A 27,558-nucleotide genomic window follows, 5' to 3' on the forward strand; every position below is an offset into this window, starting at 1 on the left:
AAATATTCAAACAATAAAACTTTAATTAAATCAAATAAACAAACACGGAGGTAAAGACCGGCAGCCACCTCACGGTCGACTGCCGGGCATAAAACAAATACAAACTTAACACATGTCCGGGCCCGCGAAAGGATCTTAAAAATCACAAAATATTTACTCTTTATCTCAATTTTGAGTAAATGTGAAGTTACTGTGCTTTGCCTTTATGGGCTGATTAAAGCAAATGCATCAGGTTCTACATCACATGCTATAAATTGAAAGATGCCCTTATAAACACAGTAATATTACAGTGTGCTGGCTTTAAAGAAATCTATAAAAGTAAAAGCAAATCTATATTGTTTCGATTCCACTTACTGTTTACTATTCAATATTAATGATGTTACTGAATGACACACCATGATTTCAAATATTTAACCTTGTTTATTATATCTTCTGTGGTTACATTATCTTCATTATTTGTGAGTTTGTAGAACATCTCCAGTAAGTCTTCATATCCCTTATGTTTTTCCAGCTCTTGTTTGAGTTCTTTAAAATGTTTCTCTTTTTTCTCTCTGAACTCATTAAACTCTTCTGCTTGTTTTCTGGCTTCATCTTCATGTTTCTTCTTTATCTCTTTTATTCTCTGCTCATGTTCCTCCATCATGTCTTTTCTCCCTTTCTCTTCTCTTTCTTTTCTCTCTCTCTCTTGTGTATCTCTTTTTTTGATCTCTTCTTCTTTCTCTTTGTTAATATCATTAATTCTTTTCTCCCATCTCTTTCTCTCTTCTTCTCTTCTCTCATCATCTTCTTGTTGTTTTATCTGCCTCGTCTCTGTTCTCTCTCTCTCCTGCTGCTCATAATGTTTCATCATTTCAGTTTTATTCTTTTCATATTCTCTCTCTTTCTCTTCTGTCTCTCGTTTCTGTTTCTGTCTCTCTTCATCTCTCTGTCGTCTCTCTTCTTCTCTCTCTTTCTCAAATGTCTTTCTCATTTTTTCCAGTTCTTCTTGTTTTTCTCTCAGTTGTTCTTCGTGTCTTTCTTTTCTCTTTCTCTCATCTTCCTCTTGTTCTCTCATCTTTCGTTTCTTGTCTTCCTCCCATTCTCTCTCTTGTCTTTTAATTTCCTCTTGAGCCTCTTTTCTGTCATTTTCAGCTTCTTTTATTTTTCTCATCCAGTTTTCTCTCTCTCTCTCTTCTTCTTCACGTCTCTTTTGCTCCTCAGATTCTCTCTTTCTATTCTCTTCTTCTTGTCTCTTTTGTAATTGTGTTTTAATCTGTTCTTGTTCATGTTTCATCTTCTCTTGATCTTTTCTGTATTTCTCTTCTCTCTTTCTATCCTCCTCTTCTTTCTCTCTCCGCTGTTGTTCATAAAGTGATCTCTGATGTTCAGTCTCTTTCTTCATCTCTTCTATGTTCAGATCATATTCTGCTCTTTGTTGTTTTTCTTCCTCCATTTGTTTCTGTTTTTCATTCTCTCGTTTCATCCGTTCTGATTTCTCGTTCTCCTCAAACTCTTTTCTCAGATTTTCTTCTTTCTCTCTGAAATTTTTCTCAATCTGAATTCTTTCCTCTTCTGCTCTTCTCTTCTCTTCTTCTAATCTCTTCATCATGTTCTCTTTCTCCATCTCATGTTTGGTTGTTAATTCCTCTTTTTGAGACTGAATTTCTCCTTCTTTCTCTTCTCTTTCTTTTCTCTCTCTCTCTTGTGTTTCTCTTTTTTTGATCTCTTCTTCTTTCTCTTTGTTAATATCATTAATTCTTTTCTCCCATCTCTTTCTCTCTTCTTCTCTTCTCTCATCATCTTCTCGTTGTTTTCTCTCCCTCGTCTCTTTTCTCTCTCTCTCCTGCTGCTCATTATGTTTCATCATTTCAGTTTTCTTCTTTTCATATTCTCTCTCTTTCTCTTCTGTCTCTCGTTTCTGTTTCTGTCTCTCTTCATCTCTCTGTCGTCTCTCTTCTTCTCTCTCTTTCTCAAATGTCTTTCTCATTTTCTCCAGTTCTTCTTGTTTTTCTCTCAGTTGTTCTTCATGTCTTTCTCTTCTCTTTCTCTCATCTTCCTCTTGTTCTTTCATCTTTCGTTTCTTGTCTTCCTCCCATTCTCTCTGTTGTCGTTTAATTTCCTCTTGAGCCTCTTTTCTGTCATTTTCAGCTTCTTTTATTTTTCTCCTCCAGTTTTCTCTCTCTCTCTCTTCTTCTTCACGTCTCTTTTGCTCCTCATATTCTCTCTTTCTATTCTCTTCTTCTTGTCTCTTTTGTAATTGTGTTTTAATCTGTTCTTGTTCATGTTTCATCTTCTCTTGATCTTGTCTGTATTTCTCTTCTCTCTTTCTATCTTCCTCTTCTTTCTCTCTTTGGTGTTGTTCATAAAGTGATCTCTGACGTTCAGTCTCTTTCTTCATCTCTTCTATCTTCAGATCATATTCTGCTCTTTGTTGTTTTTCTTCCTCCATTTGTTTCTGTTTTTCTTCCTCTCGTTTAATCCGTTCTGATTTCTCGTTCTCCTCAAACTCTTTTCTCAGATTTTCTTCTGTCTCTCTGAAGTTTTTCTCAATCTTCATTCTTTCCTCTTCTGCTCTTCTCTTCTCTTCTTCTAATCTCTTCATCATGTTCTCTTTCTCCATCTCATGTTTGGCCTTTAATTCCTCGTTTTGAGTCTGAATTTCTCTCTCTTTCTCTTTCAGTATTTCCTCCATTTTCTTTTTAATGCTCATCTCTGCCTCTTCAAACATGCTGTTGGTGAAATAATGACCCTGATTTGTTGTTTTCATCTCTTCTATCATGTTTATCAGTCGAGTCACTTGACTTCTGTCTTGTGTTTCTCTGTTATTAAACACCAGGAATCTGTTTCCACAGTCTCGCAGAAGCTTTTTGAGTTCTTTGCTGTTACTTTTCTTCACATAATTCTCAATGGATTCACCCTCAAGATCATCTCCTCTTGTGAACAGAACAATAGTGAACTGAGCAGCTTTAGGACCAAAGATTTTCTTGATCAGATCTACAGTGTTTGACTCCTCTCGAGTGAATCGTCCCAAACTCAACACAATGATGAAGGCATGAGGTCCAGGTGATGACAGTGACACACATTTCACTATTTCATCAATCACTTGTTCATTTGGCAGTGTTGTGTCAAACAGTCCTGGAGTATCAACAACAGATACTGATCCACCATCAACTTCACCAACTCCTTTCTCACAAACACTCGTCACTGAATCTGTGCTTGCATGGCTATCAAACGCACTTTCTCCCAGAATTGTGTTTCCTGTTGCACTCTTTCCATTTCCTGTCCTACCGATCAGCACAATTCTCAAACCCTTCAGATCCTCCTGTTCACCTTCAGCACCTGAAACATGTTAAGAGTTCACACATTAGGATCTCACTACACAGAGTCTTCAAAATAGCAAAAGCTCATAAAATAATTGTATCTCTGTATAATAGTTAAAGTGTTCAGCAAATAAATGTGCCATACAGACGCAGGGTGAATTCAGCTTGATTTAGGACTAATAACCCCTATATCTTAATACACTGCAGTGTTTGAGGGGACACGCTTTAGTGGTGACCGAATTCATAGTGGAAATTATTGAGCGCACTCATTCAATCCCACGATGCATCACAATAATGAGTATAGAACATGTTCACTCACGGCTAGCTGCTAGCCATTTATCATAAAGCTAGCGCTGAAATAATTTCAAGTTCTCTGCAGAAGATGGTGCCCATGTCTGAATTCACTCACTCATTTTCCCTTGCTCCTTCCAGTGGACTTTTGTTAGTATACTGATGTAGGGAATGAGTTCTATTTTGGAAACAGCCTCTGTGTCACCATTCCTGCCTAGTTGTAATACCCGAACTACACTTCCCATCATGCACTGCACCCCATCAAGCATCATGATCGTTATCAATGGACTCTTTAAATACACGCTCACCCTGTTATTGTTGCCATTATCACGGTCTAGCTCTTTTTCTCATGGTTTGTAGATTTTAAGTGGTCTGGTCTCACGGTCAATGTAACACACTGAAGTGTCCCAAACATCCTGAATGTAATATTTAACATCTTAATAAATGTTTTAATGTACACAGCTGTCATTTATTTCTTTAAATAGTACAGGTCAGTACTTGTTGCTTTGGTAATAGCAATTAATGATCGGAAATATGTTGTTTAATTGTGATTTTACCAGCGATTTTAAAAATGAATGTTGCCAGGGTAGACTTTTCAGTTCTCTGAAGCCTGATCTTTAAGAGATATTCAGCAATAAAATGAAATCATCACATAACACTTCAGCCAAAACTCAAGAGAGGTGTCTATTGAGAAGTTGTATATTTAAAAATAGATTGAAATGTAAAAACAGGGATTATTTGTCTTTGCTCATTAATAAAAAGTTGTTACATTTTCTACTTAAATGTATGGGGGGGTTCCCATTAAAGGGGAACTCAGACCAAAAATGAAAATGTCATGAACTGTGACAGAGAACCCAAGTGCAGGCAGCAAAACGGGGATGAAGGGGTTAACAAGGACTTCAATAGACAACACAGGAACAAAACAAAAGCCCACAATGGGGTAAAAGAACATACAAGAACCGAAGGAGGACTTAACTAAAACAGACTAGAACTAACACTCACAAAGACTAACTAATACAAAACACTAAGACTAGACTTGCCTATACTGCACTATACTGCACTATACTGCACTATACTGCACTATACTGCACTATACTGCACTATACTGCACTATACTGCACTATACTGCACTATACTGCACTATACTGCACTATACTGCACTATACTGCACTATACTGCACTATACTGCACTATACTGCACTATACTGCACTATACTGCACTATACTGCACTATACTGCACTATACTGCACTATACTGCACTATACTGCACTATACTGCACTATACTGCACTATACTGCACTATACTGCACTATACTGCACTATACTGCACTATACTGCACTATACTGCACTATAGCAGGTTTCAGGTACAAGGTAACAAGAACGGCATACAAGTACAACGAACGAGCACAAGACAATAGACAAGAGGGCATTAAATAGGGGAACAAACACAGGATAATTAACAAGGGGCAGGTGAAGGTAATGAAACACTAATGGGAAGGTTAACGAGACAGAAGGGCGGGAAACACTGACGAGACACGAGAAAGCACATGGCAAGTCAGAATCAAAACAAAGCCATGTCTTTCTCACACAAAACCTAAGGCTATGCCATGACTCCGCTGCAAGACCAAGAATAAACATGACATGATGGCGGAATCATGACAGAAAATTCTACCATTAATTACTTGCCCTATAGTTTAAACATTTCTGTGAATACTTGACAGACAAATGAATAAAACAATAAAAATAAATAACTCTCTCTCTATCTCTTCTCTCAACAGGTGTTGTTCTGGCTTTTGTTGAAACTAGTATCTTTGTATTAGCATCTATTGTACTATTGCTGTTTTATGACATATCGCTTATTGCTCCCTGAACTCTCTGTAAGTCACTTTGGATAAAAGCGTCTGATAAATGACTCAATGTTAATGTAAACATCTGTATGACCTCTTTTTTTCCACAAATGCTAAATAAGTGAAAGTGAGCTATTCGTCAGATATGTTGACCCATACCTGAAATGTGACCTCTGCATTTAACCCATCCAGGAAGCTTTCTGACTCCTTAGATTGCAACTCAACCAATCAAAGCATTTAAAGACATTGTAAAATTCCAGATGAGTCCCGTGGTTCAGTTTAAATTAATATTATGCGACGAGGATACTTTTGTGAGTAAACAAACAAAGCTAACGACTATATTCAAAAACTTCTTGATTTGAGTGTTAGTTTCCAGCGCTTGTTCTGGAGAGCCACACGATCATCTGGTTTCAGCATCGATCGACACATGTGTGTTCTGACCACACCAGAAGTTATCATATTAAAATAATACTCACCAATTAATTTGATCTTTAGCAGCAACTCTTTGATTTGACTCGTCATGTCTCTCAGTTTCTCTTCATATTTCTCTTCAGTTTCTTGTCTTCCTCTCATCTCTTGAGCTCTTGCATACATCAGAAGTGAATATGGTTCAGTCTTCATGTTCTCTATGTAATTCAGCAGATCCCTTGATATTGGTTTAAATTTATTTTGTTCTTTTAAGCCAATGACTCTGTATCGTCCTCCACAGAGACGGATCAAACTCTGACATTCAGTGTATGATTCTACAAGATCTGTAGAGATCTCAGATATAAATATCATCATGAAGTGATGAGTGGAGTAAAATATCTTCTGGATCTTCTCTATTTCTTGTTTGTCTTCATCAGTTAATGGACCAACAGGAAGTATGATGAGAAACACATGAACTCCAGGACCACAGAGAGACACACAGTTGATAGTTTGACGCACCACTCCTTCATCTGAGAGTCCAGTCAGAGCTGGAAGATCAATAACACAGATCTGACGTCCATGTATCTTCTCTTCTTTCTTCACACACACAGAAGAGCTGGACACTTTCTGATTGGAACCTTTTTTTTTCTCTCCTCTCAGGAGTTTGGACATGAAGACCTTTAGTGTAGCGTCAGTTCCACACAACACCACATTCAGCTTTGAGTTTACACGCACTGATGCTGAAAAACATGAGTGATACAAAATGATAACAATACTAATATTCATTTAAAGTTGTAATGGATAATGTACAGTCCACTAGCCATTATCACAAATCATCAATAAATTATAATCACATTTCATTTTTAGTTCATTGTGTTATATTAAAATAATTAATATATGTAATGTGTTATATCATATTATATTAGTGCTTTTGCAATAAAAATACTTCTTTATGAATTGTTTTTAAACAGCAAATTGTTTTACTTTACCAAGAGGACACAAACCATTCATTTGGGATGAGATATATTCTTTAAAATCGTTTGTAACTTTGAAGATAATTTTATATATTTACAAAAAAACATCTGCACTTTGCAGCCCATTATTTTCCAAAGAAAACATAACATTTGTATACGGATTAAATTGTAGTAATATTTATAAAAGCTTAATCTTAAATACCCATAGCATTACCCTTTTTAAGGCTTTCATGATCCTCTCCTGGAGGGTCCACAGATGATCCTTCTGCAGCATCCACAAAGATCTCACATTTGAGATATTCACCAGGTTCTTTCTTGAGTATTTCATCAACCCTTCTTAAGATCTCAGAGAGCTGTTCAGGTTGTTCTTTATTAAACTGAAGATGTCCTCCTCCACACTCCTTTATTACATCAGTAATACATGTATTCATGCTCTTAGATGTGCTAAAGTAGCTCATGAAGCCGCGTGTTTGATCATCAGTAGTCATCAGTATTGTGTGTTTCATGGCCTCTTCACTGAATTGATTCAGCACACGTTTGACTCTGTTTCTGTCCTGTGCAGTGAAGTCATGATGCTGCAGTACGAGTATGAACACATGAGGTCCAGGATCACACATACTGATACACTCTTTCACTCCATCTGTGATCTGATTGGATGAGAGGTTCAGCTGGAGCAGATTAACACTGTTGATGACTGTGATGTGTCTTTTCTCCACTGTTCCACTGACTCTTGTACTGTGATTCTGTGAATACTCTAATGTAGCGTCACTGTGCCATACATTAGTTCCCAGAATAAAGTTTCCCAGTCTGCTGTTTTCTGATAAACTCTTCCCCAGCAGAACAATCCTCAGATCACTCACTGAAACACAATGAGTTTGTTATGGAATAAGGAACATTTACTGTAATGTTAAAACATCTTAAGCAATGCTGAGTTAGTAAAATATTGTAGTAATATTACAAATCTACAGAACCACTTCATATCATCAAGAATCAAAGAAAATACAGTTACTCCACTTTACCTACTGCACAATACAACCACTGTTCATTTTGACACGGTGCCTATAGGATCACGACTTCTATACGTTACAGCTAAGAATTTATTTGACATTTACGCATTTGCCAGAAGCTTTTATCCAAAGCGACTTACATTGCATCATACTGTTCCTTTTGTTTCCAAGATTGTTCAATCGCTGAAATCAAGCCCATGACACTGACGTCGCTACCGCTGAGCTACAGGAAAGCTATTTATATATGTTATATCTTAATGTAAAACCTCTGAAAAAAACTCTGGCTGCTCATTATATCCATTTAAAATAGAGGATTTCATTATTTCATTTGAATGTAAAGTAAAAATGGTTAAATATCCAACTCTGTGGCTCTTAAACTCTTTTTGTTCTTTTACTATTTGTAACTGAAGTTCCCTGTTTCCTTTTTTAGAAGTAACAATCGGTGGTGAATGGTCAGCGCTCTCTAGTCCCTCAGAGAGAATCTAGACTGGACCCAAGTACACCCGGCTGCAGGCTGCAGTACGAGGCGGTGCTGGAAGTGGGCTCCACATGGACAATTTGGCCCAACCACTCTTCCCATTGGTTTCAATGAAATGATGATAAATACATTGTTGTTCCACTTATTGCGGTGCCGTTCAGAACGATTGTAATAGAAACTCTGTTTTTAACAATTAAACTCTTAATACAATAAAAGTTACTTTAGGGGAAATGGTTCATTATCATTTATTATCAACATTTTTTCTATTACTGTTGTTTAATCCAGGGGTTTACAAACTGTGAACCGGGGCCCTCCATAGGGGTCTAAGAGAACATTTTAGAGAAATATAAAGATAAAATAACCATGACAAAAGTCTACTGTAAAGTATTACTGTTTCATATAAATGTGTATTTTTAAGTGAAGAAAAAACATTTAAATTGTGTCTCTTTAGGTTTATACGTCCATATTATTTTATAACTATTAGCATGTTGCCTTTAAACAATCATGCTTATTATTTATCTAAAATAGCTTCAATGTTCTTTGTCTATAAAAAAATCTTCTTTCACTTCATTCCAATAACAACTATTTATTTGTTAATTATTGTAAATTATTCAAATGTATGTGCATATATATTGTTCACCACCAAATAAAAATAAAAATATATACACTACTTATTTACATACACAATGCTATCGTAAAATATAATCATCAAAATACATATAAATATGTCACCTACAAAAACATATTTTCACTTGCACACACAATCACTTGCACGTAAAACAGCTGTGGATCCTCTATATGTCATAAAAACCTCACGGCACAACCTGTTTTACATAACAACAATAATAATAAAATGTTGTCCTTAACTTCAAAGGGAACCCATAGTTAAGCCCCTCAAGGAGGTGTACTCAGGCCTGTTCGCATGGGAAAGTGAGGTCAATACATACACTCTATTGTTGAAAATAATATTTAATGCTTTTAAAAGTCATCCGGAGCAGATCTGCTGATACTGTGATGTCAAACGTTCTCTGTAGGAAGACGAATGTGCTTTCAGGTCTGATGCTACAGAAGTCTAGTGATTATATTCATAGATGACCAAGCAATAGTTAATTATTGAGAGATTCATGTTGAGTGACAGTAATAAAAGAAAAAACGTAATGTAAGTGCTGGTCCGCTCTGGCATTTTAACAGTGAACCTTAAGATACTGAAGCTAACAGTACAAGTATAATGATGGTGGTTGTAATCATACGACTTCTATTCTCATTGATCCAGCTGTGGATCCAACATCTGCAGTCATGATTGTGAAAAGAACGTGCAGTTACTAGGGGTGTAATGGTACATGATGTCACAAGGAAAAATCCAACTGAAGTTATTATTCCTATGCCCGACCCTCGTGTATATTACATTCTGGAGTGAACAGGGCATTAATGTGCCATTATGTAGACATTTGTTATGCACTTGGCATAGAGAGCGACATATTTTCTACATACATCTGCCATACGTCTGTTTGACGTATGCAAGAAATCTCAACTACATAGTTTGCTCATCTGCACTACGTCTCTGAGACGTCTCCTGTCAGACGTCATATAGACCTCTAGAAGATGTCTGTAAGATGTTTATGATTTAGAATGGATGTAAAGTTGCTCTTTCTAAGATGTTTAGCAGATGTTTTTACGCAGCAGATGTATCCAGATCTCCAGATCTTTAGCAGACGTACTACAGACGTCACCGAGACGTATTGCAGATGGGCAGAGGTCAGCTGTGGCCTAATGGTTAGAGCGTTGGGTTAGTGATCAGAAGGTTCTTATCTCAGTGCCAGCAGGTCATGACTGAAGTGCCCTTGAGCAAGACACCTTACCCCTGATCGCTCTGCAGTAATGTGACACTGTATAAAACTACTTGTAAGTCACTTTGGATAAAAGCTTCTTCCAGATGAATAAATGTAAATGTAAATGATGAGTTCAGTTTAATTCCATATATTCATATATTCAATATATCAATATTGTTTCAATCATATTCAGACTTTCATTCTATATTTTCTAGTTTTATACTATATATTATTCTATATATTATCACATTATAAATACTGTAATATGTAGACACGTTTTAAAATGAGAGAGAGAGTCAGTCACTTACTGTTTGGTCGATCCCCATCAGGACTGTGTCTACCTGTGGGATTCTTCTCATCTTTACCTGTTTATCACAATAAAGAAACTTAGACATTAACGCGTCTACATGTTAACTTTATATACATATAACCACATTATATACAATTATACACAATAGACAAAATATCAAAGAGGTTTTCTACAGAAAAAACAGATATGAACTCAAATGAACTTCGTTTCGTGTTAAATTAGATTTTTCATTTAGTTTTGACATTCCAGTTCTACCGTCAGGCATGGGCGAAGCTAGCCCCTTTTTAGGGGCTAACATACTCCGTAGTTTTTTGATTAAAATGTATGTGTTAAGGATGAAAAAGAAACATCCCCGCTTAGCAAATGGTGTCTCTTCCTCTCTTCCTCTTCTATTCTTCTTCTTCTTCTCCTCTGTACCTGCACCGCTCAGTGCGACCGTCATCCAGCGCGAGACACACGCGGAGTGAGAACCCGTTATGTAGTGTTGTGAATCAACTAAGTTGCTCCAAAGCTGTCTCACACTTCTTTCCTTTTACACAGAGTTATTCTGATTGCGAAATCATATCGGTGAGTACTGGAGTCAGTATCCTGAATCACCACGGTACACCTATAACAAGTGTTTATTTTCGGACTATTTTAGTCCAGCGGGTCGCCGCCGCTGTGGAGTAGCACAGGACCTGGATGACTCGCAAGACGTATTCAGTTCTGTTTATTAACTGCTAGAGCCTGAAACAAAAACAACTACACTGTCAGAAAAAAGGGTACGGTTGGGGTACATTTGTGAACACTTAGGGTACAAATGGTGAAGTTGTACCCTCAATGGGTCATAGTTACACCTTAGGGTACTAATATGTACCATTTAGTGGTAAAAAAGGTACAAATATGTTTCCAACTGTCAGAGGGTCCATGTTTGGACCATTTAATCCCCAAACAAAGGTACAATCTGACATGGAAAGTGTATGAAATAGTAAAAGCTTTTTAATTTCTGCATCCACAGTGATCTCAACAATTCATTGAACACATCATTGTTAATCACCCAAAAAAGATTAAACATAGTGCAAGATATTCATGTTCATGAGTTGTTGGTTATTTAGAAGAGATGCACAAAATAACCAAATATATTTAATAGTCCACATATTTACTGACCGTCACTGGTTCTGAACAGTACACAAGCACATTACCTTTTATTGATTATGCAGCATCAAGGTGATACGTTTTGAACATAAAGCAAATATAATAAAGTTATACTGTGTAACATAATAGCTCTTTAAACTTGTTAGATAAGTTTTAAGTATTAATTTAAAGTTAAAATAAATACATATTTACTACTTTTTTCACAAAAGCAATTGGTGGGGAACTTTTAATTTGACTCAAAGTACAAGCACACGCATTTGACCAGCCAATGGGATTGAAGCCCGCGCAGTGCACTTTATGGGCGCGAAGAAGTTGGGACTGTGCGTGTGCTCAAAAAAAATCGACGGTTATTCCATGATGGCGGTCTCACTTTCGACGCTGTCGACGGAGGATCTTCTTGAGAAATTGAAAGAATCCGGAATAAATATCACCGAAGAAGAAGCAAAGAAATTCAGAGGTATGTTTTTAGTTTTAAGTATTGTGAAAATATGTTGGTTCCCTTTCGAATTATGTGCACTTGACATAACGTTAGGCCTACTGACGCGTGAGGGAAAACCGTTCTTCAAAAATACTGACCTGATATAACCAACGTATTGTCATTACGTTTTAATCGTAATGTTAATACGATTATTTGTATTTTTCCCAACAACGAAGTTATAACTTTTAGCATAATTTATAACGTAGCCTAACTCTACTGCGAGACAGTGCTTGAGACGCCGTCACGTGTCAGCGGTGAAACGGCCATAGAAACTGTTCAAACCTATCGCGTTTTGTGGAAAAAGGTTTCCCAGAATTTTCTTACAACTCACCCTGTTCACCCCGGACGTGATTAAACGCTTGGCCTGTTTCTATTTTAACGCTTCTCCTAACGTTAGTCAGTCTGGAATTAAAAAGAAATTACGGATATGTCAATACGTTTTATATCAGTTTTATTTGGTAACCATAGAATTTTAATTCACGTTCGAATTGTTAGTTTAGAGAGTCCATGAGGGTCATCATTTAGTCCCTTCCCTCATCACGAGCAAACTATGTAAGCAGCAGTCAGTCTCGGAGATCGAGTGCGGTGTCACCCTCAAAGATTGTTTACCATTTATGAAAATCTAGTGAAATAAGTCACCAGTCTTTGAGAGGTATTTTAAAAAGGTTTGCTTCTAATCATACACTCAAAAAAAGTAATGGTTACTCTCTGTCCATATTAGGCCCAGTACTTAAAGTGTACAATTAGTACCTTTTAGATTTTGTACCTTATGGTACAGCCCCAGTGACAGCTTTGTACCTTTTTCTGAGAGTGTATATGTACCGTTATTATAGTGTCTTTTTCTAAATTAAAGTTATTGAATCTCTATTTAAAGTTTAAAATTATTTGTAAAAATACATTGATTTTCTTGTTGCTGTTAAAACATCAAGCTCACATTGATCATTCCTTTTTTTTCAGAAAATGAGGTGGATGGGGAAACAATAGAGTGTGGCCTTACAGAGAGCATGATCTCATATTTATTTCAAGGTTCTTTTAAAAAACAGTCCAAGTTCAACAGATTTTTACATGAGATGAAGGAGGTTATAACACTAACACTGGAACCAGTGCCAGCAGAATCCCAGCCACAGACTTCCACTACAGAAATGCAAGTATAACATTGACTATTGTGTATTATATTTGGCCTATGTTTAGTGGTCGATTGATATAGATTGTTTATTTTATGCCTGATGCCGATATCTTAGAATGCAGAGTGGCCTAAACAGGGCTCAACATTAATACTTGTCCCAGGACAAGTGTACTTTTTTAAAGGGGCAAGTGAAAGATCATTTTTACTTGCCTGACCGGAAAAAGTAGTCTGATTAAACCATCTATAACAAAACAAAAAAATATACTGTTTTGGTGATTCACAAGCTAATGACTCTAATACAATAAGTCAAATAAGGCCTATAATGTAGTGACGGTAAAGGCTTATTAGATATACTAAACAACACAAAGGCTTGAAATTGCGCCAGAAATGTAATCTGTGAGATTTTAAAATATATTTGGGAGCATCAGTGCGAACGCAAATAATTGTCTCTACAAAATGTTTGCTGATTACTAATTGCTGTGACCTGCTGATACAGTGACTTGTCCACCGTTCTATCACTTAACCAATTAAACGTCATCTTTACGCTCTTAATTTAAAGCAGGCTTTAGGTTGGTTAGTATTAGCTGTCAATTACTCTGATCTAACTAAATTGAAAGAGCTGAAAAGAGAATTTTTTTTGGAAAGTGAAATAATCCTGATATGTAGTCCGTTTAAATGCCAATAACACAAAATAATTAGGCAATCAGTTATTACCACTAATTATCAGTATTACTACTAATGCAAGTTCTCAACTACTACCCCATCCTCACTGCAGAATTACAACAAGTGGTAGACTGCCTCCTGGATTCGCCATTCCACCCTTTCCTAGAGATCTTCAGGCCAAGCTTGATGACAAAGAACCATGCCAGAAGTCCTCTAAGGACAGACACAGAATCATTAGAGTTCTTCATGAAGCCATGATCGAACACACAATGTAAGTCAGTGTGTTCGATAAACACAATTTGTACTTTGATAAATACTTTGATACATATCAATGAAGCTATGCTTCATTGACATGCATTTGAAGTATTTATTTTACTTAAAGTAGTACAAATAATAGAGTTTCTAAGGGGCCAATTGCTTTTAATTTAATCTTTCAGGTATCCAACCAATGCAGAATATGTGCAGGTGGCAAAAGAACTTATTGTGAAATACCCTTTCCTAAAGGATCTTGAGGGGAATGGCTATTTAGCTATTTAGGCTATTTAGGACTTTACTAGTGTAAATGGGAGTTACATAAGGACATTTTTCCATCAATGATATGTTTTCCTGATTTGACTGCAGTTGGTGAATTCAGTTTGTATGCGTTTAAAAAAAAAGACAAAAATTTCTCTGCTGTATTCCCTGATTCCCTACCACTATATTTTTCCCTCATATGTCAGCACACTTGGCACCAGTCCCTCAAACGCAAATTTAAATCTGAGCGTGCACCTCTCATCCATGAAGATGAGGTAAGAAAGAGAAAGGAGAAGTTTGACCACACAAGAGTGAGACTCACTGAACAATCTCCAACAGCCTGTTGCAGATCTGAGTCAAGGGTAAGTATATTCCTGTAGTTCAACAGGTTTATTATTCAAGAGCCCAGTGCAATTTTACTGTAGAGTAATTGAATTAGGGCTGCACAATTATCAAATCATCATTTCCTATTACTAAACCGTTAAACACTAAATGGGGAAAAATATAGGATCCATTTTCTTGTTCACTGCCAAAAGACTGCAAAATGGTGGTTTGGTCCTCAAGTCACTTGCAATTTCATCAGTGTTGCTTAGGTCTACACGACAAACTAAAAAAACTAACATTACAATATTTAGTTTTTCTGCAGTATATATTGTGATATGTAAAACTACAGGAACTTTCACCAGATGACTTGAATGGCTATATGAATTATAGGAATCATTCTAAAATGATTTTGTTTGGGAGTACATCTGTCAATTCTCAACCAGAGGTCCCTGGTTAAGATTTTAGATTTAAAAACATATATATTCTGGTGAAAGAAATGCATGCATTAAGAAAGCCAATATATTAAATGTCATGGATGTATATTTACTGAGTGATCCACTGTTTTGTAAAGGGGGTAAAAATTACCATTTCATCTGAGATGAATTTACCAAAAGAAACATTAGTTGAGAACCAGAATCTAAAAGGATATTAACAAGGGATCTTTAACACTTCTTGAGTTACAGCCATGCTAACTTTGGGGCTAAACAAGAGCCTTTTCCCCTTTTTAGAACCGTCACCGTTGGCATATAATTCTACAAAGATTGCTGAAGTCAAATGATTTTACTAAAAGAAAAAAAAATGATGCTGCTTTCTAAAGTCATTTTACCCCACTGTAATATGGCTCCAAATATCAGGTGTAAATATTAGGACCCTCCTCTACAAAATAGTCAGTCAATATTCATTACATTTAATAATTTGGTTTTCATCACTATTTAAATGTAAGATACATGTAAACATAAAAATGTTAATAAAATAAGGAAATTCAGAATTTGTTTTTGAGGTTGAACTTTTATTATTGTTAGTTTAACTATTATTATTCTGTACTTTTACATTTGATCCAATAGGAGATTGCTGTCATTGGTGAGGATGCTTCCTCTATTGAGGGTCACGTGAATGTCCTGCATATCCAGTACAGCAAGATGCGACCAGACACCTTGGTGGTCAAAGACCGAATGCAGCGAACTTTTGCATGGCGAAGAAGGGAGATAAGAGATGGGATGACTGTGGAGGATATACTTAAGAAATACCCTTTCTTAAAAACAACCTCAGGGGTCAGTGATATCACCGATTTTATATAATTTCTCAGCTTATATAAATCAGAAAATAAATCAGATATTACTAAAGGGAAACGACAGAGGCACCATAGAATTTTAATATCTGATTTATTTTCTTTTTTTTCCATGTGAATGTTAACTTTGTATTTCTGCCTAATTTCAGTTGTGTGATGAAGTTGACCGAATGCATTTATCAACTGTCATCTTAAGCCAGCGCTTCAAGGACGGCTTTACTAGTATTGTGCCAAAGGTGCTTCAGCTTGTTCAAAGAAATGCTCCATTAGCCAAAATCTACAAAGAAGCAAGAGAAGAGATGCTTGCAGAAGATCTACCAGGTATTGACATAAAACATAGCATTTTTGTGATAATCTATTTCTAAACTTTATAAACTGATAGTTTTGTTAATTATGTGTAAAGACATTTGTTGAGAACGTGTGCTTAGTTTCCATACAGTATATCCTTTAGAAACAGATCTAGCTTTGGATATGAGTACTTTTATTTCACAATTATGATATATATCATAATATAGATATTTTTGTAGGAAATAAATGTAATTAAAAAAAAAGTCTATAAAAATACTAGTGTAGAGTAAAACATTCCCAAACTAATTAAAGTGCACCGTATTAAAATAAGAAAACCAAAAATTACAAGCTATTGGAAAAATGACAACAAAAAAAGGATAAATTAAATGTAAAAAAATAAATAATAATAAATCAGTTGTGATTGGTGTGGATTATTAGGCTGCCGACACTTAGTTCACAAAAAATGTCATAAATGACTCGCATTACACTGAGCTAAGCTAATCAATATGAAGCAGTTCTGTCCACATTTTCTGAAGTGCCTTAATAGCTTTATATATATGTGTATGTATGTATGGCTGTTTGTCAGAAACACAAGAAAACAGTTAGTCAGTGAAATCTTAATTTTCTGTTTATGTTTTGCCCTTTCAGGCACAAATTGTATCATTGGTAAAACATGTATTCACTTGAAACCAGCTTGTAAACAATTTCATGCATTTTTTGCATCATTTGTTGATATTTCCAGTTACTGAAAATTGCAGAAAATGAATTACAAGGAGTAAAGGAAAACACTTATGGAGGATATGAATGAATATGAAAACAGGCAGTTTATAATATTAAATTATTGAAGAGTAATTTATTTATATATTTTTTTACAATAGATTCTGACTTTCGTGCAGCGCTGATTCTGCTGCCCCACATCTTTAAAGAGAAAGTTGAGAGCTTCATCACATTGGGAGAGGTATGGAACTATTTGTTAAACCATAATTTTGTAATACTCTGATACATATCCGGTTATTTAGTTCTGATAGACCCTTCCTTGAACCGCCACCTTAACGTGGTGGAGGGGTTTGAGTACCCGAGTGACCCTAGGAGCTATGTTGTCGGGGGCTATATGCCCCTGGTAGGGTCTCCCAAGGCAAACAGGTCCTAGGCGACGGGTCAGACTAAGAGTGGTTCAAAAACCCCATATGATGTTTACAAAAACAAGGACCGTGACGTCGCCCGGTATGGCGCAACCGGGGCACCACCCTGGAGCCAGGCCCGGGGTCGGTGCTCGTATGCGAGCGCCTGGTGGCCGGGCCTTTCCCCACGGGGTCCGGCCGGGCTCAGCCCGAAGGAGCGACGTGGGGCCGCCTTCCCGTGGGCTCACCACGTGCGGGAGGGACCATAGGGGGTCGGTGCATTGTGGATCGGGCGGCAGTCGGAGGAGAGTGCCTCGACAGCCCGATCCCTGGATACGGAAGCTAGCTCTAGGGACGTGGAATGTCACCTCGCTGGCGGGGAAGGAGCCTGAGATGGTGCGGGAGGTTGAGAGGTTCCGACTAGAGATAGTCGGGATCACCTCTACGCATGGCTTGGGCTCTGGAACCACACTCCTCGAGAGAGGATGGACACTTCATCACTCTGGAGTTGCCCATGGTGAGAGGCGGCAGGCTGGTGTGGGTCTGCTTATAGCCCCCCAGCTCTCCCGCCATGTGTTGGAGTTTACCCCGGTGAACGAGAGGGTCGTTTCCCTGCGCCTACGGGTCGGGGTTAGGTCTCTCACTGTTGTTTGTGCCTACGGGCCGAACGGCAGTGCAGAGTACCCGACCTTCTTGGAGTCTCTGGGAGGGGTGCTGGAAAGTGCTCCGACTGGGGACTCCGTCGTCCTACTGGGGGACTTCAACGCCCATGTCGGCAACGACAGTGACACCTGGAGGGGCGTGATTGGGAGGAACGGCCCCCCTGATCTGAACCCGAGCGGTGTTCAGTTATTGGACTTCTGTGCTAGTCACAGTTTGTCTATAACGAACACCATGTTCAAGCATAAGGGTGTCCATCAGTGCACGTGGCACCAGGACACCCTAGGCCGCAGGTCGATGATCGACTTTGTGGTCGTTTCATCTGACCTGCGACCATATGTTTTGGACACTCGGGTTAAGAGAGGGGCGGAGCTGTCAACTGATCACCACCTGGTGGTGAGTTGGATCCGATGGCAGGAGAGGAAGCTGGACAGACTCGGCAGACCCAAACGTACTGTAAGGGTCTGCTGGGAACGCCTGGCCGAGTCTCCTGTCAGAGAGATCTTTAACTCCCACCTCCGGCAGAGCTTCAACCAGATCCCGAGGGAGGCTGGAGACATTGAGTCCGAGTGGACCATGTTCTCCGCCTCCATTGTCGAAGCGGCCACTCGGAGCTGTGGCCGTAAGGTCTCCGGTGCCTGTCGAGGCGGGAATCCCCGAACCCGGTGGTGGACACCGGAAGTAAGGGAAACAGTCAAGCTGAAGAAGGAGTCTTATCGGGCCTGGTTGGCTTGTGGGACTCCTGAGGCAGCTGACAGGTACCGGCAGGCCAAGCGGACTGCTCCCCGGGTGGTTGTGGAGGCAAAAACTCGGGCCTGGGAGGAGTTTGGTGAGGCCATGGAGAAGGACTATCGACTGGCCTCGAAGAGATTCTGGCAAACGGTCCGGCGCCTCAGGAGAGGGAAACAGTGCCCTACCAACGCTGTTTACAGTGGAGGTGGGAGGCTGTTGACCTCAACTGGGGATGTCGTCGGTCGGTGGAAGGAGTACTTCGAGGATATCCTCAATCCCACCGTCACGTCCTCCATTGAGGAAGCAGAGGCTGAGGGCTCAGAGGTGGACTCGTCCATCACCCAAGCCGAAGTCACTGAGGTAGTCAAGAAACTCCTCAGTGGCAGGGCACCGGGGGTGGATGAGATTCGCCCTGAGTACCTCAAGTCTCTGGATGTTGTGGGGCTGTCTTGGCTGACACGCCTCTGCAGCATCACGTGGCGGTCGGGGACAGTGCCTCTGGGATGGCAGACCGGGGTGGTGGTCCCTCTTTTTAAGAAGGGGGACCGGAGGGTGTGTTCCAACTACAGGGGGATCACACTTCTCAGCCTTCCCGGGAAAGTCTATGCCAGGGTACTGGAGAGGAGAATACGGCCGATAGTAGAACCTCGGATTCAGGAGGAACAGTGTGGTTTTCGTCCAGGCCGTGGAACGCTGGACCAGCTCTACACCCTCTACAGGGTGCTGGAGGGTGCATGGGAGTTTGCTCAACCAATCCACATGTGTTTTGTGGATTTGGAGAAAGCATTCGACTGTGTCCCTCGCGGCATCCTGTGGAGGGTGCTTCGGGAGTATGGGGTCTGTGGTCCTTTGCTAAGGGCTGTCAGGTCCCTGTACGACCGAAGCAGGAGCTTGGTTCGCATTGCCGGCAGTAAGTCGGACCTGTTCCCAGTGCATGTCGGACTCCGGCAGGGCTGCCCTTTGTCACCGGTTCTGTTCGTAATTTTTATGGACAGAATTTCTAGGCGCAGCCAGGGGCTGGAGGGTGTCAGGTTTGGGGACCACACGATCTCGTCTCTGCTATTTGCGGATGATGTCGTCGTGTTGGCCCCTTCAAACCAGGACCTTCAGCATGCACTGGGACGGTTTACAGCAGAGTGTGAAGCGGCTGGAATGAAAATCAGTACCTCCAAATCCGAGGCCATGGTCCTAAGTCGGAAAAGGGTGGCTTGCCCACTTCAGGTTGGTGGAGAGTTCCTTCCTCAAGTGGAGGAGTTTAAGTATCTCGGGGTCTTGTTCACGAGTGAGGGGAGGAGGGAACAGGAGATTGACAGACGGATCGGTGCAGCTTCTGCAGTAATGCGGTCGATGTACCGGTCCGTCGTGGTGAAGAAAGAGCTGAGCCACAAGGCGAAGCTCTCAATTTACCGGTCACTCTACGTTCCTACTCTCACCTATGGTCATGAGCTTTGGGTCATGACCGAATGGACAAGATCCCGGATACAGGCGGCTGAAATGAGCTTCCTCCGCAGGGTGGCTGGGCGATCCCTTAGAGATAGGGTGAGAAGCTCGGTCACCCGCGAGGAGCTCGGAGTAGAGCCGCTGCTCCTCCACATCGAGAGGGGTCAGCTGAGGTGGCTTGGGCATCTGTTACGGATGCCTACTGGACGCCTTCCTCGGAAGGTGTTCCGGGCCCGTCCGACCGGGAGGAGACCCCTGGGAAGACCTAGGACACGCTGGTGGGACTATGTCTCCCGGCTGGCCTGGGAACGCCTCGGTGTCCCCCCGGAAGAGCTGGAGGAAGTGTCTAGGGTGAGGGATGTCTGGGCATCTCTGCTTAGACTGCTGCCCCCGCGACCCAGTCCCGGATAAGCGGAAGAAAATGGATGGATGGATGGAGATTTTGCATTGTTTACTGATAGATGTTTAAAGGAGTCATATTATGCAATATCTTGTTTTCATTTCTCTTTAGTGTGTTATGTAACTGTATGTAACTGTAACTGTTAAGATCTGCAGTTACAAAGTCTCAAAGCCAAAGAGATATTCTTTGTAAAAGTTACTGAAACACTTTGTTCAAACACGCCCCTACATCTCTACCTCAGTCTGTGGGTGGCAGAATTTCATAACACCACCCAAATGTATAAATATAGAATATTCGGGCCAATCACATTGCACTGGATCGCTGGCCAATCAGAGCACACTGCGCTTTTCTGAACTATGAGCTTTGTAAAAATCAATGTGTTACAGAAAGGTGTAAAATATTATGTGTAAAATAATGACTTTTTACATAAAACCGCATAAACGTTGCATTAAACCAAATACACAAAATAATGTTATTTTTTAGAACCATCATATGACCCCTTTAACGTTTTCTTTTCTTCTCACAGTCTGATGCTGATACTCCATACCCAACCATACAATTGGTAGAAACTGACTGGAAAATGGCTTTCTCCAAAAGGCTTCAAGTCATTGTCAAAGTTGATGGTGTGGAGGTGTGCAGGGGAATAGGAGTTGAAGAAGGAACACTTGCAGCCTTCAGTGCTTACTATGTTTTCAACTTGGCTTATCCACCCTACATGAAGAATACACTGACCTTCCTGCAGCATGCCATAGCAAAAATTACTGAGGTGGGTGGCAAGCCCCTTCCAATAACTGTCACCCGAATAATTAATATCCTGTGCTGAAAATGCCACAACAATATCGATGCACAAGGTGTAGAAGAAAAACCTTCACCTTAATGAAACTCATTCAACATGTTGGTCTGGTTCACAACCATGAACCCAATTTCAGCATCACTTGTGGACTGAATAACTGCAAGTCATCTTTTACACTATATGAGTCTTTCAGGCGTCACGTCTATCGGAAACATAGGAAGCTTGTTCTACCTCACGATGATATGGATGCGACTGAATACATGGACAATGATTTTGAGGAAATGGACTGTCAGAATGATCTGGAGCATACCAATGAGCTACATGCTAGGATAGATGAAATCCATCCACTTAGTAGGAATGAGCTTTTGACAAACTTTAAAGAAAATGTCTTCAGCTTTATTCTTAAATGTAGAGAAAAACATCACATTCCACAGACTGTCCAGCAGGAAATAGTGAATGACATAAATTTGTTATTTTAAAGAGAATTACGACTCTTTTATTACGTACCATCTTCAAAAAAAATGGGTTCAACATTTTAGAATGTCCTGAAATAAGAGAAATGGTACAGTCAAGAGATTTTTTTGAAGACGCTTCCACATCATATTTTGAGATCACCTAGTGGACACAAAATAGGCACATATTCATATGTACCCATCACTGAGGTTTTAAGGAACTATTGCTCACATGAGGACATATTTGATGAAATTCAAGCAAACAACTATTTAGACAGAGATCCAGATTATTTAAGTGACTACTCGGATGGTACATATTTCAAGGAACATTCCTTCTTTAAAGCTAATCCGCATGCCTTACGTCTTCATTTTTATGAAGACGAATTTGAAGTTGTCAACCCCTTAGGTTCAAAGAAAACCAAGCACAAGCTCTGCGCTTTTTATTATACGGTAGGCAACGTTAAACATTGCTCAAAACTCAAGCACATTCATCTGGCTTTATTAGTACGACAAACTTTTGTAAAACGCTGTGGTTTAGCGAATGTCTTAAAACCGATGTTAGACGATCTTAAAAAACTTCAAAGTGAAGGGTTCATGGTAACTGTAGATGGGATTGAGCAGACTATTCATGATGCACTAGCAACATTTTCAGCAGACAATCTTTCAGCACATATGTTAGCTGGGTTTACAATGTCGTTTAACTCTGCTAGAATTTGTCGCTATTGCATGGCAACCCACAACGAAATAAAAGAGAAATTTAGAGAGAGTGATTTTGTTTTAAGAACCCCAGAGGTACACCAGTACCATCTAACGTGTATTGAAAACACTGATGATAAAAGAATATATGGTGTAAACTATGCTTCACCATTTAATGAACTGAACTATTTTGATGTGACAAAGGCATTTCCGCCTGATATAATGCATGATTTATTAGAGGGAGTCATTCCTCTTATAATGAAGCTAGTTCTGAGCTGGGCTCACAAAGAAAAGCATATTACTATTCAAGAGTTAAACGATGAACTAAAGCAACTGTCCATTGGTCAAAATGACAAAAAAAACACACCTGTACAGTTGTCAGAGCGAACTTTGCACATATCTGGAATTGTTGGATCAGCTTCACAAAAGTGGTTTCTGTTTAGGATTTTGCCATTTATTATGGCACGCCGTATTCCTTCCAATAGCAAACATTGGAATGTTTATCTGTTATGCCGTAACATTGTTGACATTGTAATTGCCCCAAAGGTGAAAAGGGAAAACCTAGCAATGTTAGATACACTTGTTTGTGAGTTTTTGACACAGCTGAGTGATGTTTTTGGGGATGTTGTAACACCCCAGTGTCATTACTTGAGTCACTACTCAAGGTTAATATCCATGTATAGACCTTTGCGTTTACTTTGGTGCATGCGTTTCGAGGCAAAGCATCAGTATTTTAAAACTGTTGCAAGTATTTGTAGAAATTTCATTAATATTGCCAAAACTTTAAGCGAAAGGCACCAGATGAAACAATGCTGGGAATTTTCCACTCCCAATATCCTTGATGAATTTGAGATGGTAGTAGGTAGGAGTATAGAGACTCCTTTGTCATCGCTACCATTAGACCTACAGAAAATTCTTACAAATGTACATGGAAGTGAAGATTTGATCAAAGACATTCAGCGTGTTTTAGAAGTGACTGTTGACAGTGTGAAGTATGCTTTAAAAGATGTATTCATAGTTGACTACGTCCATGCAGAAGACATTCCTCTATTTTTCCAAATTAAGTACATTTTAAATGTCAATACTGTATGGTTTCTTTGTGGGAAGTTTTTAATTCCAGTGTTGTATGATTCACACTTTCATGCGTACAGTCAAAGTTGACTTTGAATGGAGTATTATGAAACCAGGGCAAGAGAGAGACTTTCAGGCCCTTGACACATACTCTGCTGATGATAAATTGTTTGTGATCCTCAAGAATGTTTTAAAAGTTCAAATTAAATGTGTACTACTGTGTTTAGTGAAAGAAATGTTTAAGGGTATAAAAATTACAATTAATGAAAAGTGTGCTGTTAGAAAAAAAGATTGCTTTGTGATTAATTGGTTTTGTTTTCAAAGTATAAAATGAGATCTAGTACTGTTTAAAAAAAAGATTTCACATTCATTGTGATTCTTGATGTTAACATGTTTTATTGCTTGGTAAAAAAAAGGTTAATATGAAATGTATTGTACTGATTTTGAAAAAAGCTTAATCCTGTAAAAAAATGAAAATGTAATAAATTTGAATGTTTAATGAATGATAAAGAGCATTCTGACTTTTTTAATGTGCTGTATGGAGTACAAATTTGCCGCCATAAGGTACAAAACGTTCGTCACTGGTGCAGTACCCTTAAAAGAACACATTTGCACCTTAAAAGGTACACTTTTGTCACCAGAGGTACATCTTTGTCTTTGAAAGGTACATACTGCAAGGGTACTGATATGTACCCATGTGAAAGGGTACAACGGGTGTACCCTTGAGGGTACTGCCCCAGTGACAAGGCATTGTACCCCTGAAGGTACAAATTTTACACATTTTTTTCTGACAGTGTAAACTGCGGACCTGTGTCTCTGTTGTTAAAGTTTATTGTTCATTTGATACTCATTTTAACAGTCTGCAGTCACGTAAACATGACGTCACGTGCGTCTTTTCTGGTCAGTCGTCATGGAAACATGAAGCCCTGGCGTTTGGACCAGAGTGTCAGAGGAAGTGATTCTTTCTGAAGCGCAAGAGTGATGCTGGTACGGTTCAGATTCGTGTTCCCTTCACTGAAAGTCTTTTAGTGCCTTGCGTCGGCTCCATACATGACTCAGGAGGATCACAGGCCAAGCAGACTCCAGCACCTATAGCTGTCATGTCTATTGAGAAGGAGTTGCTTGAAATAATTGAACCCCAAAGGGTCATTGACAGGTTTGCCAACCTTAAAGTGCGGCAACATAGATGAACTCTCCCAAAGTAGAGCCAAATGGGGATTCAGGGGAAGTACTTCAAAGATTTCCCTCTATTTCTTTTTTTATATCTTTACTTTCTTAGTATTTTCAAGACCTCTGTAAATGATCTGGATATTTTGGACTTTACCTTCTTTTCTTCATTTTATTTATTTATTGATGACTTATATTGGTTTATGAAAGTTCAGACTGGCGTGCGATCAGATATAGATGGCCATTTGTAAATAATTTACAGAAGGTGAATTACATGTTGTTGTCCAAGTACCTGTTACATTGTTCAATGACAATAAAGATCTAATCTAACCAATCTGATGACTGTTGATACAGAAGGAGGAATATGGAGTTAAGGGTCAGGAGAAGCTGTGTGAACTCTCACAATTAAGCTGGTGTTCTGAAAAGGTCTTAAACCTTGTTTGGATGTGTTAGCGACTCATTCAGTATTTTAGGTTTAGTTAGTTAAAACGGCTCCGTTCTATCGTTCTTACTTTAAAGGGATTGCCATGCAAGGAGTTCTGTTCTGCAAAAAAAGGTGTTAAAAAAATCTGGATTTTGGAGTTAGTTGAATCAATGTTAAAATGATTAAGTTATTTTTCAATAGACACATTTTCCGTTTTTGTGTGAAAAGAGGGGGGGGGGGGGGGGGCTTTGCAGTGGGGCTCTAAAGCTCTGACCCTAAAATCGCCCCTGCCGTCAGGCACCGCGGTCAAGCCAGCCGCAGTTTGATTCATTATGCGCGCATACTTAGTAAACTACGGTAATTTCTAGAAACACTAACCTAGGAAACCTAACCGCTTTTAAAGCTTTATTTAAATGCTGATCGTCTGTGTGTCTCCTCAATATTATATATTGTGTTTTACGTTTAGAATTTCCGTAATTGAAGAACAATTTTATCAGAATGTTTGCAGTATGCATATTGTGAAAGTAAAATGAGTCCATATATGGTGTGCATATAGTGTGGGATGCCCCCTACAGGAAAAGACCATCTGTTTGTGAAACTTATCAGAAATCGTGTTTCTATATGCAAAAATGACCATTTCTCCCAAATGCTACAGTATTTGCATTTTGTATATTATCATTTAGACACTAACAACACATTTACTATATGATACACATTAAAAAAAGAATTTCACAGATAAAACAATTATAAACCGTTTTATTTGATGGAAATATCAGCAACAGTAACAGTAATTTAAACAAAAGTTGCAGACGGAGACATTGCTTTCACAACATGCATACTGCAAACATTCTGACAAAATTGTTCTTCAATTACGACATATTCTAAACTTAAAACAAAATATATAATATTGAGGAGACACACAGACGATCCGCATTTAAATAAAGCTTTAAAAGCGCTGTTTCTAGATATTACCGTAGTTTACTAAGTACGCGCGCATAATGAATCTAAACGGCGGCTGGCTTGACCGTGTATTTTCGAACTGCGGCTGGCTTGACCGCGGTCGTTAACCGAACGTAAGATAATGAAAGTAAAATCAAGCCCCGGAAACGAAGAACATGTTTTGTTAGCTATGAAACAACTGACACTTACCGTGTTTCTCGGCTGAAATAGACATGTTTAGAGCAGCAGTAGAAAGTTGATCGCTATTCATTTAGAATATTCCTCCGCTAAGTGAAACCCAAACTTTTCTTCAGATCATCTGCATCCAGTGGACAGAATAAACGATCACATCTTCATCCACCCAGCTAACAGGTGAAGTAGGCTATTGGTTACGTAATTTGTGGTCATTTCATGTCTTACCAGCTGGCACGTCAGGCACGTAATTTCATTACCATTAAATGACCAATACACGACGTTACAAGATAACCAAGAACGGTCCTGTACTATTCGTACTAATGACCTACGAGTAATGTAAGTGGCACGTTGAGGGCACGTGATGTCATTACCAATAAAACATTTATCAATCTGGACTTCGTCTCCTCTGCAAACATTAATGATCGCATGTGTATAAAAAATGGCACAAATGCACTCAAACATAAATACGACCGACATGAGTAAACGTTGGCCAGGAATATAAAACAAGAACTGTAAGATTATTACTTTGTCTAGGTATACAGCTTTCATGAGTTGAAGGGTCTAGTCGATGGAGCAATCAGAGGAACCGGATCCGGGGACCAAGAATGACACAGACACAGAAGTGTAGTTCACCCAAAGTCAAAGTTTACTAAAGATGGGTTCAGTATATATATGCATAAGTAAGGAAGTGACGAACATATCACTTATGTCTGAACATCTCACACAATAACAAGATAACACATTGGTTAGGTCAACGTGTACTGAGCACGCCGTAATAGATGGAGATCGGTTAGACAAAACATATTTCTGTACTTGCAATGTTGCAATAGACAGACACAGAGAATAATGGATTCTCACAATGGCCACTTTAAGACCAACAGTCTTACAAACAAACAGAATATACATTCAAATGTATGCGTAATCATTTACTTGCAGTTAGCATATTTTTATTTTGTTTTTGTACGCAAGCTGTCAAATCACTCAAAATCACTTCTAATAAGAAAAAGAAAATTAAATCATGAAAATAGGAAACCATGGGAATAATGGATCGACCCTTCCTTTTTCCTTTGATAAGGAATCACTCATCCTCCTCTTCTATTGTTTTTTCGGAGTCTGCTCCCCTACCCTCAACTACTTGAACTCTTTCATCACCATCAAACCCCGGGGCCTCCCGTATCACTATTGGCTCTTCACAGGGGTTCTCATAAT

General features: G+C 39.0%; 1 protein-coding gene and 1 long non-coding RNA gene across 2 annotated transcripts in view; one reads left to right on the forward strand and one right to left on the reverse strand.

The window, feature by feature from the left end:
* LOC306894747 (uncharacterized protein) lies at positions 1-26,656 on the reverse strand. Its single transcript, XM_079457493.1, has 5 exons — positions 26,365-26,656; positions 10,444-10,500; positions 7,036-7,680; positions 5,916-6,587; positions 1-3,318 (listed from the first exon to the last, which is right to left on the reverse strand). The coding sequence occupies exons 1-5, from the start codon at positions 26,423-26,425 to the stop codon at positions 380-382; spliced, it is 4,374 nt and encodes a 1,457-aa protein (XP_079313619.1). The 5' UTR covers positions 26,426-26,656; the 3' UTR covers positions 1-379.
* LOC306894762 overlaps positions 26,252-27,558 on the forward strand; it is an 11,150-nt gene continuing 9,843 nt past the window's right edge. The window contains exon 1 of the long non-coding RNA XR_013786728.1: positions 26,252-26,526. This is a non-coding gene — a long non-coding RNA (uncharacterized lncRNA). The remainder of the gene's footprint in view (positions 26,527-27,558) is intronic.

The sequence above is a fragment of the Barbatula barbatula genome, assembly GCF_947034865.1.
Source record: "Barbatula barbatula genome assembly, chromosome: 5".
Lineage (NCBI taxonomy): Eukaryota > Metazoa > Chordata > Actinopteri > Cypriniformes > Nemacheilidae > Barbatula > Barbatula barbatula.

Coding starts and splice junctions, on each gene's coding strand:
- LOC306894747 (XM_079457493.1), bottom strand. CDS start 26,425: ATGAATAGCGATCAACTTTCTACTGCTGCTCTAAACATGTCTATTTCA. Junction 10,501..26,364: donor TATTTCAGCCGAGAAACACG/GTAAGTGTCAGT, acceptor TGTGATAAACAG/GTAAAGATGAGAAGAATCCC. Junction 6,588..7,035: donor TCATGAAAGCCTTAAAAAGG/GTAATGCTATGG, acceptor CATGTTTTTCAG/CATCAGTGCGTGTAAACTCA.